The sequence below is a fragment of the Terrapene carolina genome, unplaced genomic scaffold (assembly GCF_002925995.2).
Source record: "Terrapene carolina triunguis isolate 2854851 unplaced genomic scaffold, T_m_triunguis-2.0 Scaffold35022, whole genome shotgun sequence".
Classification (NCBI taxonomy): domain Eukaryota; kingdom Metazoa; phylum Chordata; order Testudines; family Emydidae; genus Terrapene; species Terrapene triunguis.
The window spans coordinates 5,349,798-5,365,123 of NW_020699373.1; the positions used below are offsets into that span (position 1 = coordinate 5,349,798).

At 44.9% G+C, this 15,326-nt stretch overlaps 1 protein-coding gene across 2 annotated transcripts in view; it reads right to left on the bottom strand.

The window, feature by feature from the left end:
• The window catches only part of LOC112116002 (MOB kinase activator 3B), a 161,474-nt gene that overhangs the window by 17,307 nt on the left and 128,841 nt on the right, over positions 1 to 15,326 (bottom strand). For both annotated transcript variants that reach the window (XM_024213263.2, XM_024213262.3), the window contains exon 3: positions 11,934 to 12,136. In XM_024213263.2, the coding sequence (XP_024069031.1) occupies positions 11,934 to 12,136 (203 nt within the window). The remainder of the gene's footprint in view (positions 1 to 11,933; positions 12,137 to 15,326) is intronic.

The following is a 15,326-nucleotide window of genomic DNA, read 5'->3' on the forward strand; positions in this document are numbered from 1 at the left end:
CTAAGGGCTACTAACTATTTAATTAACACAACAGAGCTAATGAAAATTACATATATAGACTGCTAAATGCGCTTGCCGAGACAAGAGTACAGGGAAGTTCCAGCTAAAAATCACCGGCGGTAAGAAGGAACTGAGGGGGTGGCGGATCGGCAGGGCTCTATATTGAGCGCCATAAAGGTGCAACTCAAGATGGCACCCAGACCGACTCGACGGATGCTGCTGTGGGAAAATCTTCCAGCTACTGTGCACGTGCCCGCGCACACACCTGACTGGACTGGACATGAACAAGCACTCGAAGAAATAGTTACATTCCTTCTAGAGAGCCCCATGCAAGGAGTCCACTCAATAACCTGGAAGGTGTGTATGGAGAGGGAGTTTATACCTGTGCACCGGACTGCATCTGGAGGTCAGTGCTGGGTGCAGAATATAACAGACCTTTCAAAAAGGGTGTAGCAAAGGCCACCGGTGATGACTTATAAAAGACATTATTCCATGAACAGTCACCCATCCTGTCATGACATTGCCAACCACAGCCACTCAGGAAGGGTCTCCCCAGCCATGGCTCCAACTTTTGGAGTTTTCACGTGGCCCTAAAGACAACAGCCCTGTGAAGAGAAATTCTGGTTGGGAGAGACAACGTGAGAACACTGACAGCAGAGGGAATTACCGTGGTGCGAGGCAAACATACACTTCTCCTGGCCCGCAGTAGTGGTTTCTGTCCCATGGTGCTGGGCCCAGCTCCCTGCTCCAGCTGTTGAGTCCTGGTGCACTGGGTCACAGCACCACTCAGGTCTGGCCCACCTGCCCCTCTGTCATGACCTGAGTGGTGCCGTGTCCCCATACATCAGGTCGCAACATCCAGAGTGGAGATCTGGGCCCAGTCCTGCAGGACAGGAACTGATGCTGCGGGGTGAGTGCAGGCAGGGTGACCCTGCTCTCCAACCCCATTCCCCCGAGGGCCTCCCCTCAGAACTGGGCTGGGATTATGGTTGTGCTGCTGGGGAGGAGGGTGCACATATGTAATGCAGGGGTCTCAAAAGGGGTCACCTTAGTAAAAAGATTAGGAACGACTGCTCTAGACAGCACCAAAAATACACAGATCCAGACAAAACAATAAAACACGTACACACACTTCCCTGCCTCTGTTTCCTCACCCCTTTTGAGCATTCTTTGGGGTTAGGCCAGAGTCCTGTAGGGGGTCCGGATCCTCCCCTTTCTTCTCCTGCACAGCCTTGCCTTCTGCTTCTAGTTCCTTCTCCTTCCCACTAATTTGGCTTGGCTAGTGAGAAAGTCCTCCTTTTATAAAGTTGCAGGCTTCTTTGCCAGGTGACCTCAATCAACCTCATCAGGTGATTCATTGCTCAGTTACAACCCTACCTGGGTGGACTGGTTTTCCTGGTCTGGCCACCTTCTTTGACTAAGGGGGCTTCCATTTCAATAGAAGACTGCCAAGGTTTAATGACCCTCCACTGTTAGCCCTGTATTGCCAAGCCTTGTAATTTTATCCCTAAATAAGTAAAAAGACGCCAGAGATGGCAGGCTAATCTTACAATCAAAATGGAGTTTGTAGTTTGATAAAGAGATCAATACAGAGAATTCATAATCTCAAATTGGAAGTCATAAATTGTACACAGATTCCGCAAATCCCCACATCAATATTAGGCTAGATGAAACAACAGGAGGTTAAAAAAAAGTTTCAGACAGAGGTGCAATTTTTAATATGACTGTGCCCTTTTAAAGCTCTTCAGCATTTTATGTATTTGGAGGAATAAAATCCCTGCAGATTTGTCTAAAGTTTCCCACTGATTCCTACTGCCTCTAGTTTATCTTTATTAGACTAGGAAATTGTAACTCTTGCTTTTATCATGTCTTAATGATTGCCTTTGAAGCAGATGTATTTATTTTTTAACAATTTGTGAAACGTGAATTCATTTTAAAGGAGGACAAGTTCCACAGCAGTCTGCAATTCAAATGTTAATGGAGCAAGTTTTAAGGCAGGACCTATTTAGTATGCTCCCCACAAGAAAGAGAGAAACTGCGTCACAGCTTAATACAAGTCAGCTCGGCAGTTTGTCCAAAACATTATCAAAATCACAAACTGTACCACCCAAAACCTGGCCTGGTTTAATTAGACAAAGGAGATCATCAACAGGAACATTCTTGATGTTTCCTGTCCTTACCATTACATATTTGGACACTGAGCAATCTAATCATCTAATGCACTAACAATAATCAATAAAATATGTATGCAGAAGATGACAATTTTGAAAACTCTGGCACCATTCTGTGGCTCGGACCTTGCCTTTTCTGTTCATCACAGCTGAGAGTAAAATTTTTCAGCCACACAAGTCCTAGAACGCTAATTTTTGGTTATTTTTTACATGGGATGGAGAAAATTTGTAACTGTCAAATTCTCTGGTCACTTTGACAACATGTAAAGTAAAATATTGGTCAATATGACTAGTGCTCACAAAAGATGAACTCTAATTGAAAAAGATTTTTAAGAAGGAAATTCTTCTAAAAAGAAGAACAGCTGGGTTAACAGCAAGGAGTCTGGTACTGGAACACACGTGAATGAAAAAGTAAAATTTACACATAAAAACATCTAGTCATTTATATTCTCTTGGATATTATTTCAGACTAGCAATATTCTATTCTTCCACTTTTGTATTAGTATTAGGACTTATTTCCACTATATGCAACAGGCACTAAGAGGAACACTTTTGAGAGGTCAGTATTGTAAGCTTGCATAGTAACATTATAGCATATGTGCCTGATTTAACAAATTACAAGTGTATGTCTAATTTATATGCCCAACTATAGTCAAATAACCATTATTAGCCAGTTGCACACACAATTAAAATATTTGCATGCCAAAGTACTATGATGGTGCATGCAAATTAGGTGTGTAATTGTATATTCAAATATATAGCAAATTTGTTCTAAAAAGAAGTGATAAGTCTTTAGTGGACCAATCTGAAATGATCAGCTGTAAATGGTGCATTCCATCCAGTAGAGGTACCCAATTTTGTGGGAGGGTAGACAAAGATATATTAGAGAAGGGCCAAGGAATCAAGATTTCAGTTTTTCAAAAATAACTAGTTGGGTATTGGTTTGGCATACCCCTAACTAGGGCACTTCAGATTCTGTTTCCTTTTTATCTGAATGACCAAAGTTTGATGCATTAGGGAAGGAAGTAGAGAAAAGTTTCCAGTTTCTTGAACAGATTTTAGAGTTAGAAGTTGTTGATTGTAAATTATTGATCATCATTCATCACCATCATCATGTTCCCATTACGTCTGTGGCAGCTAGGGCAGCGATGAAGTTCCTCCACTCCTGTCTGTTTCTGGCAAGTCTTTCAATGGTTCCCCAGCTGTGCCCCAGGTTTTTCAGCTCGGCTTCCACAGCTCTTTGCCATGCTGTTTTCAGGTGGCCTCGTTTTTGCTTGCCTTCAGGTGTCCATCTTATTGCTACTCTGGTGATGGAATCAATTTCCATCTGAAGCACATGGCCAATCCATCTCCAACGCCTCCTCGCAATGATGGTGCTCATATCCTCTTGGCTGACTGTGTCAACAGATCTTGGTTTGAGATTCTTCTGGGCCAAAAGGTACGGAGGATATTTCTGAGGCAGGTTATGGAATGAAGACAGATTGTACATATCATTTACCATCATTAAGCACCAACCATATACTTGGACCCATACAAGCCCAAAATACAGGCTGTCTCTCCCCCAAACAGCTTACAGGCTAAACAAAGCAGAGAGCGTACAGGACACAGTGGAAAGTCCAGAAGAGGGAATGAAGAGGATATTTTAAAAACAATATGTTAATGTTATTGTTGACTCACTTCTTGTGGGCAGAGCAGGAGGAATGCGTCTTCAGGGAGGATTTAAGTGAGGACACGGAGATACCATGGTGATGGTTTTATAAAATCAAAATATACAGAGAGAGGGGATAGGATAGATATAAAAGATTTGGATAATGAGAGCATTGTGGCTTGAGTGAAATGATGTGGTTTTCTCACCCTGCAGGCCAGATTCCCCTACTGCTGCACTGGCAGTGCAATAATATTTCTTTTTTTTTTTTTTTTTTTTTTTTTTAATCTCCCAGTCTATTGCTCTAGAGATGACCATCCCTGGTATATATGCAGTACCATTACTTCACAGTGGGATGCAGTACAGTAGAGAGAGACAATGGACTGGGAAGGTGCAAATTCTTGTTTCAGCAGAAACTTCAATAAGAATGACCAAAGATGATCAAAAAATCTAATGAATTATAAATGGATTTATATTTTAAGTTAAGTTTGAAAATTCCCCAGGATGTTTAATCATTGATTTTAACCAACGTACCTTTCAGTTCAATGTAACTGGACAAATGTAACTAACTTCGCTGGTTGGAACTGCTCTTTTTTTAAAACAAAAACAAAACATCCCCCAAAAGCTTGCTGGTGCAAATTTCAGATGGGGCTAATAACAGTACAACTGAGGAGATATATTTTTAGGATTTCTGAATAGGAGCAGTCTGTCAGTAAGCTGCATGATTAATAAACATTTTATGTTACATAGATAAACACAGAGCAAAACGGCCAATTGTTTTGTGAAAGGATGAACTGTTTGCTGTAAACTGGATAGTAACAGTAGCTGCTTGTGGCTCAGGCACAGCGACAACAGTGTTGAGTGATATAAAAGCAAAGTGGTACTTGGTATGCACTGCTGCGGTCTGGGGATCACGCTAGTCATGCCATGGGTAAGCCAACAATGGGAGAAGAGTAATCTTAGTGTTTATTGTGCGCTTTTTGCCCAGAACACCTCTAATACATACACCCTAATAAACATGGGCTGGCATCAAAAGTGCAGTTGAACAGACAAAGACACATGGAGAAATACTGACTCAGTATCGTGAATCCTGATCATGACTTCATTGGGCTGCCGGTTCCCTCAATACACTGTTTAACTGGCATAGGCAAAATCTGCAAATACAAACATAAAACCCTATGCGAACACAGATGTCCATTTCTACACTTTATGTGGGGTTGAGTTTTTTAGTGTAAGGAAGATGTTGGCCTGACAGCTCTGGAGGCTGAAATACTCTGTCCACAGAACAAGTTATGGCATGAACAGAGGCAACTCCTGCTTCCTGTCTGGGAGCTGCAACCGTGCTGGAGGACTTGGAGAGAACATCTCTTCAGTTTCCCTGCCTGTTCAAATCTCTGGCTGCTCCTCCGAAAAGTCTACCAATTAACGCTAATTAACAAGCATCGGACAAAGCACATTTTATAAAGGAATACACAATAGTGCCTGATGTTATATTAGCGTTATTTGAGAAATGATCATGTACTTCAAAAACAGTGAGGCTAGACTTCACTCTAAGTTATACCTGTGTAAATCTAAAGTAATGACATTGACTACTAAAGAAATACTCTGCATTCACATCACTGGAAATATGAATAAAATCTGGCCCTGTATCATCACACACAAGGGACAGAGATAAGGCTAAGTTACACAGTCTGAACCGTGGAACTTCCTGACTTAAAAGTGCGCAACTATAGGTGCTGGGGGTGCTGCTGCACCTCCTGGCTTGAAGTGGTTTCCATTATATAGATGGTTTACACTTTGGTTCAGTGGCCCTCAGCACCCCCACTATAAAAATTGTTCCAGCATCCCTGTGTGCAACTGTGAAACGTTAATGCTGCCCAGTATAGTGTAAGTTTTTTGATGTAATATATAGCATTGCTTACTGTAAATCAACAGGACATACAGATATTCTGATTAGGTTAATGTAATAAAAAGCCATCGCCTTACTCTTTGGTTTGTCTACTCAAATTCTTAGGGCACGTCTTCACTACCCGCCGGATCGGCGGGTAGCAATCGATCTATTGGGGATCGACTTATCGCGTCTAGTGAAGACGCGATAAAATCGATCCCCGATGGCTCTGCCGTCGACTCCGGAACTCCACCAGGGCAAGAGGCGGAAGCGGAGTCGACAGTGGCGCGGCAGCGGTCGACTCGCTGCCGTCCTCACAGCCAGGTAAGTCGACCTAAAATACGTAACTTCAGCTACGCTATTCACGTAGCTGAAGTTGCGTATCTTAGGTCGATACGCCCCCCTCTCCCCCCCGTAGTGTAGACCTAGCCTTAGACTTGTATTCAGTAAATAGAGTTTTCTATAGAAAAATGTAAAACCATTCTCTTTCAGTAATTTTAGATGCTTATTTTTAATTGCATCAAATGTTAAGTGAAAACTTATTGGAGCCCCTGCCTGTTTTGAAATCAATAGCAGTTTTAATACTGAATATAATGGAGCGGATAAGGACATTTTATATTTGATCACTGGGGGACAAATTTAGTCCTAGCATAAGATGGTACCAACTCCACTGGATTCATTCCATTAATACAACTCCACTGATTCTACTGGAGTAGCAATCGCTTACACTAAGGCTGAATGTGTCGCTGTATCTTTAAATGAGAAACTGTTTTTAATACATATGGTAAGCAGACATTTAGAAAATATCTTGCTTTAATTTGCTTCATCTATATCCCATTTTATTACTTTTTGTTCTCATAAAACAAAATACTTGTAAGAAATGACATCTGGGAGAAAGCACAGATTTCCTGAGGGAGGAGGAGAAGTAGAAGCCACATCAGGAGGAAAAGTGAAGCAGAGAGCCAAATTCTGCTATCACTTACACCAATGCAAATCAGGAGTAACTCCACTGATGCCAGTGAATTTACATCAGTGTAAGCGATCAGCATCAGACCCATAGTTTGTAAGGCACTTTAGGATCTTTCGTGGGCTAGTCTACCCTAAAAAGGCGTTGTTGCTATAACTATATTGGCATAGCTACACTGGTAGGGCCCCCTATCTTGCAGCTTATGCTGGCATAAGGAGATCTTTTGCCTGTCTAGTTAAAGCAATTCCCTGAACAACATAAGCTCAAGGACGCTTTTGCCAATCAGGGCCGGCTCCAGGGTTTTGGCTGCCGCAAGCAGCCAAAAAAAAAAAAAAAAAGCCGTGATCGCGATCTGCAGCGGCACTTCGGCGAGAGGTCCTTCACTCCGAGCGGGAGTGAGGGACTGTCCGCCAAATTGCCGCCAAATAGCTGGACCTGCTGCCCCTCTCCGGAGTGGCCGCCCCAAGCACCTGCTTGCCAAACTGGTGCCTGGAGCCGGCCCTGTTGCTAATATAGCTGTGTCTACCTGCAGGGTTTTGCTGGCATAGCTATGTTGGACAAAGGGTGTGGATTTTTTTCACATCTGAGTGAGTCATGCCACCAAACATTGTAGCATAGTTCTGGCCTGTATGAAAAGCATTATGTAAAACATTGCTACACTTATTAAAATAGAAGAATACGTACACTGAAATATACTGCTACCTATGGCCAACCGGTATAGGTATGTAAACCTATACAATTTTATCTAGATTTGAATATAAGCTCATGTGTGTGCTGGGATTTCCCAGCTCCTAGCACATGATGGGAGAATCAGAGATAGCAGGGGCGGAAGAATCACTTTGTTCATCCTCTGGCATTTTGCAGGACTGCCCCATCCATCACTCCCATGAACCTCTAGTGCAGGGATCGGCAACCTTTGGCACGCGGCCCGCCGGAGTGAGCCCCCTGGCGGGCCGGGCCAGCTTGCTTACCTGCCCCTTCCGCAGGTTCGGCCGATCGCGGCTCCCACCGGCCGCAGTTTGTCGCTCCAGGCCAATGGGGGCTGCGGGAAGCCGCAGCCAGCACATCCCTCGGCCCATGCCGCTTTCCACAGCCCCTATTGGCCTGGAGCAGCGAACCGCGGCCAGTGGGAGCCGCGATCGGCCGAACCTGCAGATGCAGCAGGTAAACAAACTGGCCCGGCCCGCCAGGGGGCTAACTCTGGCGGGCCGCAGGCCAAAGGTTGCCGATCCCTGCTCTAGTGTAACTTGTAATGCAGGAACTCACGGGAGCCCTGGATCTGCACACAGCTCTATGACATAATGGAAAACTTGAGTAGTTTTGCTCAGGTAACCTGAATCTTTAGATTAAAACCCTGGTTTCAAAGTACACTTTGGGTACCCAATCCCAGCATATGTTCTCACCCTCTCTGGGACCTTGCACAGGGTTCCACAGCAAGGAGACTGGGTATATTTTTTTTATTCATCTCTCCTCTTAATGAGATCTAATGTAACTGCATGTTAATCAGTAATGTTCAGTAACCAGAAAGTGTGCTTTTAAAAACTCTTCTGCCTTTGTGATCCTTGTTCCTTCAGATGAACTCCACCATATTCTGAAGCTAAATTTAGCCTCAAACTCCCACCATTTAAAACAAATTCCTTTAAAAATGCTAATAAATCTAAAGAGCAGGAGACAGCCCTGCCTGTAAGTTGCAGGCCAGCTCAATTCATTGAGAAAAAAAAAAAGAACACTGCAGCGCATCAAGGACTGTGCTCAGATGTCACGGCTTTTCAGGAACAGATTTTATTGCACTCCCAAGTCACTGTTATCCAACAAAATGCAACGTACTGGGAACAGACCCTCAAAGCTCACAGCATCTACATCTGATAGCTAGAAAGTGACTGAACGGACACTCTTATTACAGCTCACCATTTTAAGGTGTTTTTACCATGTGCAACTCCCACTGTCCTCAAGGGAAAAAATCTTGAGGTACAGGGCTGGCATTAGATATAATTCTTGTAGGCAGCCATCTAGAGCACTAATTTTTTTTTCAGGAGACCCCGCTCCAGCCACACTAATCCCCAGACAGGAGAGTTTTCAGGAGCACAAGTGAGAAGCTCTCCCACCAACATAGCGCTGTCCACACTGGCGCTTATATTCGTGTACCTTATGTCACTCGGGGGGTGATTTATTCACACCCAAGTGACATAAGTTATGCCGACATAAGCAGTAGTATAGACGTAGTCTGTGTTTATACATTTCAGTTTGATACTGGTGGAAGCACCTAAACTGGCTAGAAAGCAAATCCAAAAAGGCCTCGCTAAAAGGCCAACAGTTTTTCGTACTTTTTTTGGATGTCAAGAGAGCTAACTTGAGCTGAAGGCTCAGTGCAGTGTGCCAGTTTCAGGGTCTCCTCTGTGGAGGAAGAGGGGATAATTGTCATACAACAGCCACTATGGCATTTTGCACTTCTACAGTACCTTCCATTCAAGGATCACAAAACATTTTGCAAGCATTCATGAATTTAGCCTCATAACCCCCCCGTAAAGCTGGTATTATTATATCGGTTTTATAGATGAGGAACTGATGATAGAGATGTGAATTGGCTTCCCCAATGTCACACAGGAAATCTGTGGCAACAGAGTGCAATTCATTTAACAAGATTGGGCTTGAACCACAAGACCATGATTGACTCAAATTAATGTCTGTAAGTCACTCTAAAGATGTAACGCACTATACAGTTACCTATTATTTATTACGAATGGCACTTGGTTCGCTGCAGGAAAAGAGAACAAGCATCAGGAGTGAGGCATTATACATGCAGCAGGGCTGGTCAGTATATTGCAATCTCTCTGGAGTCCCATTAGAATATTTACCAAGAATCAAATTTAAATTTCAAAATAATTTACAGTAATGTCTCAGGGCGTCCTGCTTATCAGCTGTGCTGAAGGGCACGTTTTCAAAGACTTCCTCTATGATTCAATCATCTGTCCTTGTATTTCTCCTTAGAACTGCCTGCAGTGCTAGCAAGTGAGTCAGCTCTCCCTTTTGCCACATGGGACAAAGAACTTTCTACAAAGAACTTTTAGAACTCTGTCAAAATAACCAGGTGTCGGAGGCGGAGGGGAATGACCCACTAATCAGCAGGGCTTAAAAATACAGCCCCCATCTTTTGGTGACTCAAGAGCTAATCAGGTAACTGCCTAAAGGAAATCATCTATGTACAACCCCAACTTGCTCTTTGATTTTACAATTGCTGTACTGGGATTTAAAAGTCAGATAAGCCCCATTTTAAAAAGCCACCATCCTGCCTCCAGGCTAGTCTTTGTCAGCTTTATTATTATTAATCCAGTACCAGCATTTGGAGCTGTTTCTCTTTTTCAAAAAGACTTTGATTCATCAGCCGGCTTTTGGTTTATAGAGCGCATGGCAATCGGTTTATTTAATCAGAGCTTGGCCCATTTTCTAATTTAGTGGGATAATTTTGGCTCATTTCCTGCAACGGTGAACTTGCTGGGGCACAGCTCATCCTTAGCAGTTGCATTAACGTTTGAGATGATTTGTCATGTCTGTGTTCACTTTGGCAATCAGTTCCCTCCTCTCTGCCCAGAAGAAGAGGAAGATACAGACATATGTTTTTATGCATTTGCATGCTGTGGTCTAGGCTGATGGTTGCCAAGAAGATTCTGGAAGCGAGGCAGCGAGAGCAGGTGGGGCTCCATCAGCCTGCTGACATGGTACTTCCTGATGCAGGTCAGGGACATAACCTCTTTGAAGCTGCTGAATTCCATCAGAATTCTAAAAAGAATTTCCATTTCCAGGAACAGATTGCTGGAATGCAAGAGGTTTTGCACACAATGGACATATCACCAGATGGATTACATTCCTCGCTCTGCAACTGACTCACTCTGGACTTGGGCAAGCTCCTTCGTCACTCTGGCCAAATTCAGGAATAAGGGGGTTAACAACTGAAACTGTCTTTACTCTCTCTGTATTCTGGGGCCAGCACAGACCTCAGGGCTGCTCTAACTTGTGGAGCAGTGTTCTCCAAACACGCTCTGGTCTACCTCTCATATCTCCTGCCTCTGACATGTCCCCAGGCTGGGCACAGAGATGGGGGATGAGGTAGAGCTGCTTTAGTATCTCTATGCCAGTGGGAAAGCCCTCTTTTCTGTAGCCGTATCCTCAAGGGCCTCTTTTCATCCCTTTAAGGCCCCTTTCTGCTGCCAGTGTGGTGTAAAGGGGCCACAGTGCAACAGAGAATCATCCCCGCTATGCTTAAGTTTTCCCATCTGTAACATTGGCATAACAGGTACCTACAACAAAGAGATGTTGTGGATTAATTAATATCGTAAAAGGAAATTTCTTAACTGGTCATTCCTTTCTGGGGACCACTGGGAAACTCTTGTCTCCTTTGTCTCACTCCACATTTCCTGCTCCAGTCAAGATAAACACATAACCCTTCCTCCACACACAAACAGAGGCATCTGCTTTACACACAAAGGCATCTACTTTTTGCACATGTGCATGCAGACACACAGAGAGAAAGACACAGAGGCAAGCGTCTGCTTTCTACACACGCAGGGACGCATTTCTGGTCAGCCATGCTCGTAATGTGCATTTAACCATTAAAAAAGCAGAACAGTGCCAACGCTTCCTTAATAACTTGTAGGATACAGAATTGCGACTTCGGACTCGTGGAGAACCCTGAGCCCCATCCATTCTAAAGGTGCCCCCGGGCCCGGTGCTAACGTTTGCACAGAGAATCCCTTTCCAAATTGAACCTTCCCTCTCCTCTCGAAGATGTTTTTAAACCTTCAGGAAATAGTGAAAGTATGTCCCATTTCTGGAATCTCATCTTTGGAGACAATAAGTTAAACATTGATCTATCTAGAGCCAAGGCTCCTAAGTCAAGGGAAGTGTCTGGTTTTGTCTGAATCTCTGACTGAAAGTGAATAAATCCAAGTGCAGCACACCCACTACTTTCACAAACACCTACATAATTATTACAAAGGAAATCCTACTTCACTGTTATACAGGTCACCTCCACCCTCCCCTCCCTCACCCTGCACTCTATTCTTACTACTTCCCCAATTGTAAATGCTGCAGTAGAGGGAATTGGCCTATTGCAGAGGCATGCGTTCATTTATTTAAATGGTCTGTCTTGAAACACAGACATTTCATTCCTAGTGGAGATCAACTGTGACAGGTTTGGAAAAGGCTCAATTAAGGGAAAGAAAAAGGAGAATTCTCCACCACGTTAGGCTGTAGGTTACCACTTACCAAAGGCTCTAGCTCCTTGCGGTCTATGACATTGAGCTCTGTTACAAAGTAATAAAAGTGCTTGTAACAGGTATTGACGTGGGCCTCAGCTCCCATGATGATGATGCGGTCGAAGTGATGAATGTAGACGTGAACGAATACCCGGAACAGCCTGCACAGGATCTTCTTGCAGATCTGAAGGAAGTTCTTTGGAAAGGGAACACCTGTGAACAAAGAAGGGAGGATAATTGCTTTAGATTAGATCACGGCTTTCTGAAAGGGAGTTCTGAAGATTCAGACATAGGCTCCAATCCAGCAAAGCACTTACGCCTAGAGCCCTGTGCACATACAAAATTTGTATCTGCATCCGATCCACACACATGGTCTGTGGATATAAAGCGGATATCCGCAGATTTGCAGGGCTCTAGATATAAAATTTGGATCCTCATCCATCCACGATTCGCAAACATGGTCCATGGATATCTGCATCTGCGGATCCAAAGTGGATATCTGCAGATTTGCAGGGCTCTATTTATGCCTGTGCTTATCTTTTTACCTACGGTACTGTGATCACTCACTGTAGCGGGGTGGCCACCCCGCTCCTGCCCGGAGGGGTTAAAACAGACCTGGAGAGGGCTACAGCTGGGAAAAGAAAGGCTGATTGGGGAAGCAGCCACAGGTGAGGCCACGCCCCAATCAGGCCATGGCTAGCCCTATAAGAGGGCTGAGAGCCAGAGGCTGAGAAGACACTCTCTCTAGCCTTTTGAGAGAGAAGGACCTGGCTGCCTGGGAAGCTGAGGAGGGTACCTAGGTGGAGCAGTGCTGGGGAAGGGCAGAGGCTGGGGAACTCCAACCTAGCAAAGCCCAGACTGCAGGCTGAGTTAAGGGCCCACAAGAGTACTAGGGCAGCCTCCCTTGCCGATGATGAGTGATTTGCAGACTGCTGTCCGCCCCAGGGATCGGGGGCTAAATGGAGACGGGCGGTAGCCACTGAGGCAAGGTGGGGAAAGGGGGCTGGGGGTTCCCCTGGGAGGGAGACCCAGACAGAGGGAGTACTGCGGTGGGCAGAACCCCTGGGTAAAGGGTACCAGGGTCCGGGAGGGACATGGGGGCCAGCGGCAGTCGAGACATCAGAGGGTGCTCCAGAACTGGAAAAGAGCTAATTCCCTGGACAACCAGCAGGAGGCGCCGCGCCGGTGAGTCGTTGTCCCGCCACACTCACGTTTAAAAGTGATCATGAGCTTAAGTGCTTTGCTGGATCAAGATCATAGGCACTGGTACAGGTCCCACAGACAACAACGAGGGCCTTGCGATTTACTTTAAGGGGGGCAGAGCCAGACTCTTAATGTCCACGAGTATGAATCTGATTCCCAAGTGTACCATCTTGCTTAGGGCTTGGCTACACTTGCGAGTTACAGCGCATTAAAGGAGCCCCGGGCGCACTAGCTCACTCCCCGTCCACACTGGCAAGGCACGTAGAGCGCTCTGACTCGGCGGCTACAGCGCTGCTGGTACTCCACCTTGGCGAGTGGAAGAATGTTTGCTGCGCCCCCGCTGGAGCACCGCAGCACCAGTGTGAACGAGGTGTTGCATTATTGCGCTCTGATCGGCCTCCGGAAACGTCCCATAATCCCCATAAGTCAAGTGGCCACTCGTGTCATTGTTTTGGATATGCCCTTTGAAAGCTCCGTTTGACAGCCGGCTGCTTATCTGCTCCGGGACAAAGCAACCATTACTGTGGAATGCTGTGTGTGAGAGAGAGGCGGGGGGTGGGAGCCTGCTGCTGTCTAAACTTACAAGACAGCATGCTGACATGCTCTCAGCTCCCCAAAAACCCACTCTCTCTCCCCCCACATACACACAACACACTCACGGCTGCTACTCTGAAACAACACACTCCCTGTCACACTCCACCCCCCAACCCCATTTGAAAAGTATGTTGCAGCCACTTGCATGCTGGGATAGCTACCACAATGCACTGCTCTCTGTGGCCGTTGCAAGAGCTGCTAATGTGGCCACGCCAGTGCGCTGTCAGCTGTCAGTGTGGACAGACTACAGCGCTTTCCCTACTGCGCTCAAGAAGGCTGGTTTAACTCAAAGCGCTCTACATCTGCAAGTGTAGCCATGCCCTTACACAAATCATTTTCAGCTCCAGGACTACCGTTCCTTGTGCTATGAGATTAAGCCCATGATACACATGATGAGCTTGGTTCCAGGGGATGGATCTCATTGACTGTGTTGCCATCTTTATACAAAGTCTAAGGTGGAAGAGACTGCTCCAGTCACTTTTTAATCTTCATCCCTATTCTATGCACCTTTTACAATTGTTATTTTAATAGAATGTCTCTTATACATTTGGGGCAGCTGTCCCAGTGTCCCATGCACTGTAATGAACAGGCGCACACTCCAAAGCAAGCATTGCTGCTGCTGCTGCTACTGGCAAGGGAACAGTCAGACCTCCACAACACAGCACTGAAGAGCACTTCAAAATTCTCTTAAACGAAACCTGATCTTGCAAAGTGCTCTGTATCTTCAATTGTCATTGGACTTCTGTAAAAGTTGAAGGCCTTCAGCTCTTCACAGGATCAGGTTCTTAATGAGCAGATATAGAGATAAAACAATTTACCAGCACCGAATCTAAAATTCTGACCTAGAGCCAGCTTTGCAAAGTGTTCTAGTGTGAACTTTATCACATAGTCACTTTGCATGGCTTTGTGCGCCCTCCTGATTTTTGCTTGGATTCTGGGGTTTGATCAGATCCAACAGCAAAAGTTATATTCACCATGTTTTGCAGAGATATCACCCACTGGCCAGGTTCATTTCAAACTTGGCCTGAGTTCATCTGAAACTTGATACAGGTTCCCTCTAAAGGGTCACAAATGCTTGGCCCAAGTTTCAAGTTCAGAATGAAAGTCAACACCAGGTGAACACTCACCTGGGCTTGTGTCATGAAGGTTTTGCACAGCTGTAATTAGAAACTCCGCAGCTCCCCTCACAGTCTTTTGTTCCAACTGCGATAGCGCTTTCCTTACTATTCCTTTATACCCCTTCCAAAGTGTTTTACAGTTACACTTGAACTTATACAATACAGCAATTGATGTGAAGGCAGCAGCTGTACATGTTACCAATTATTTCAAAAGGGAGAAAACACTAATCTTTTTCCTTTGCATTATTTATTACCAAATGATTCATCTGGGCAGTGAGAAACCAACCAGGCATTTATATAGGGAGATTTACTCCTTTTTAAATGTTTGGCGATACAAAATATGTCTTCTCTATAAGTAACTCAAACACCAGGCTGACAAAACCAAATAGGGAAAAGCCCATGTTCAGGATCTTCCCCCTCCACTTCCAAACACCAGTGTCCAGACAGCACTCTCAGTAATGTTGCCACCTACTTACATTTAATATTAG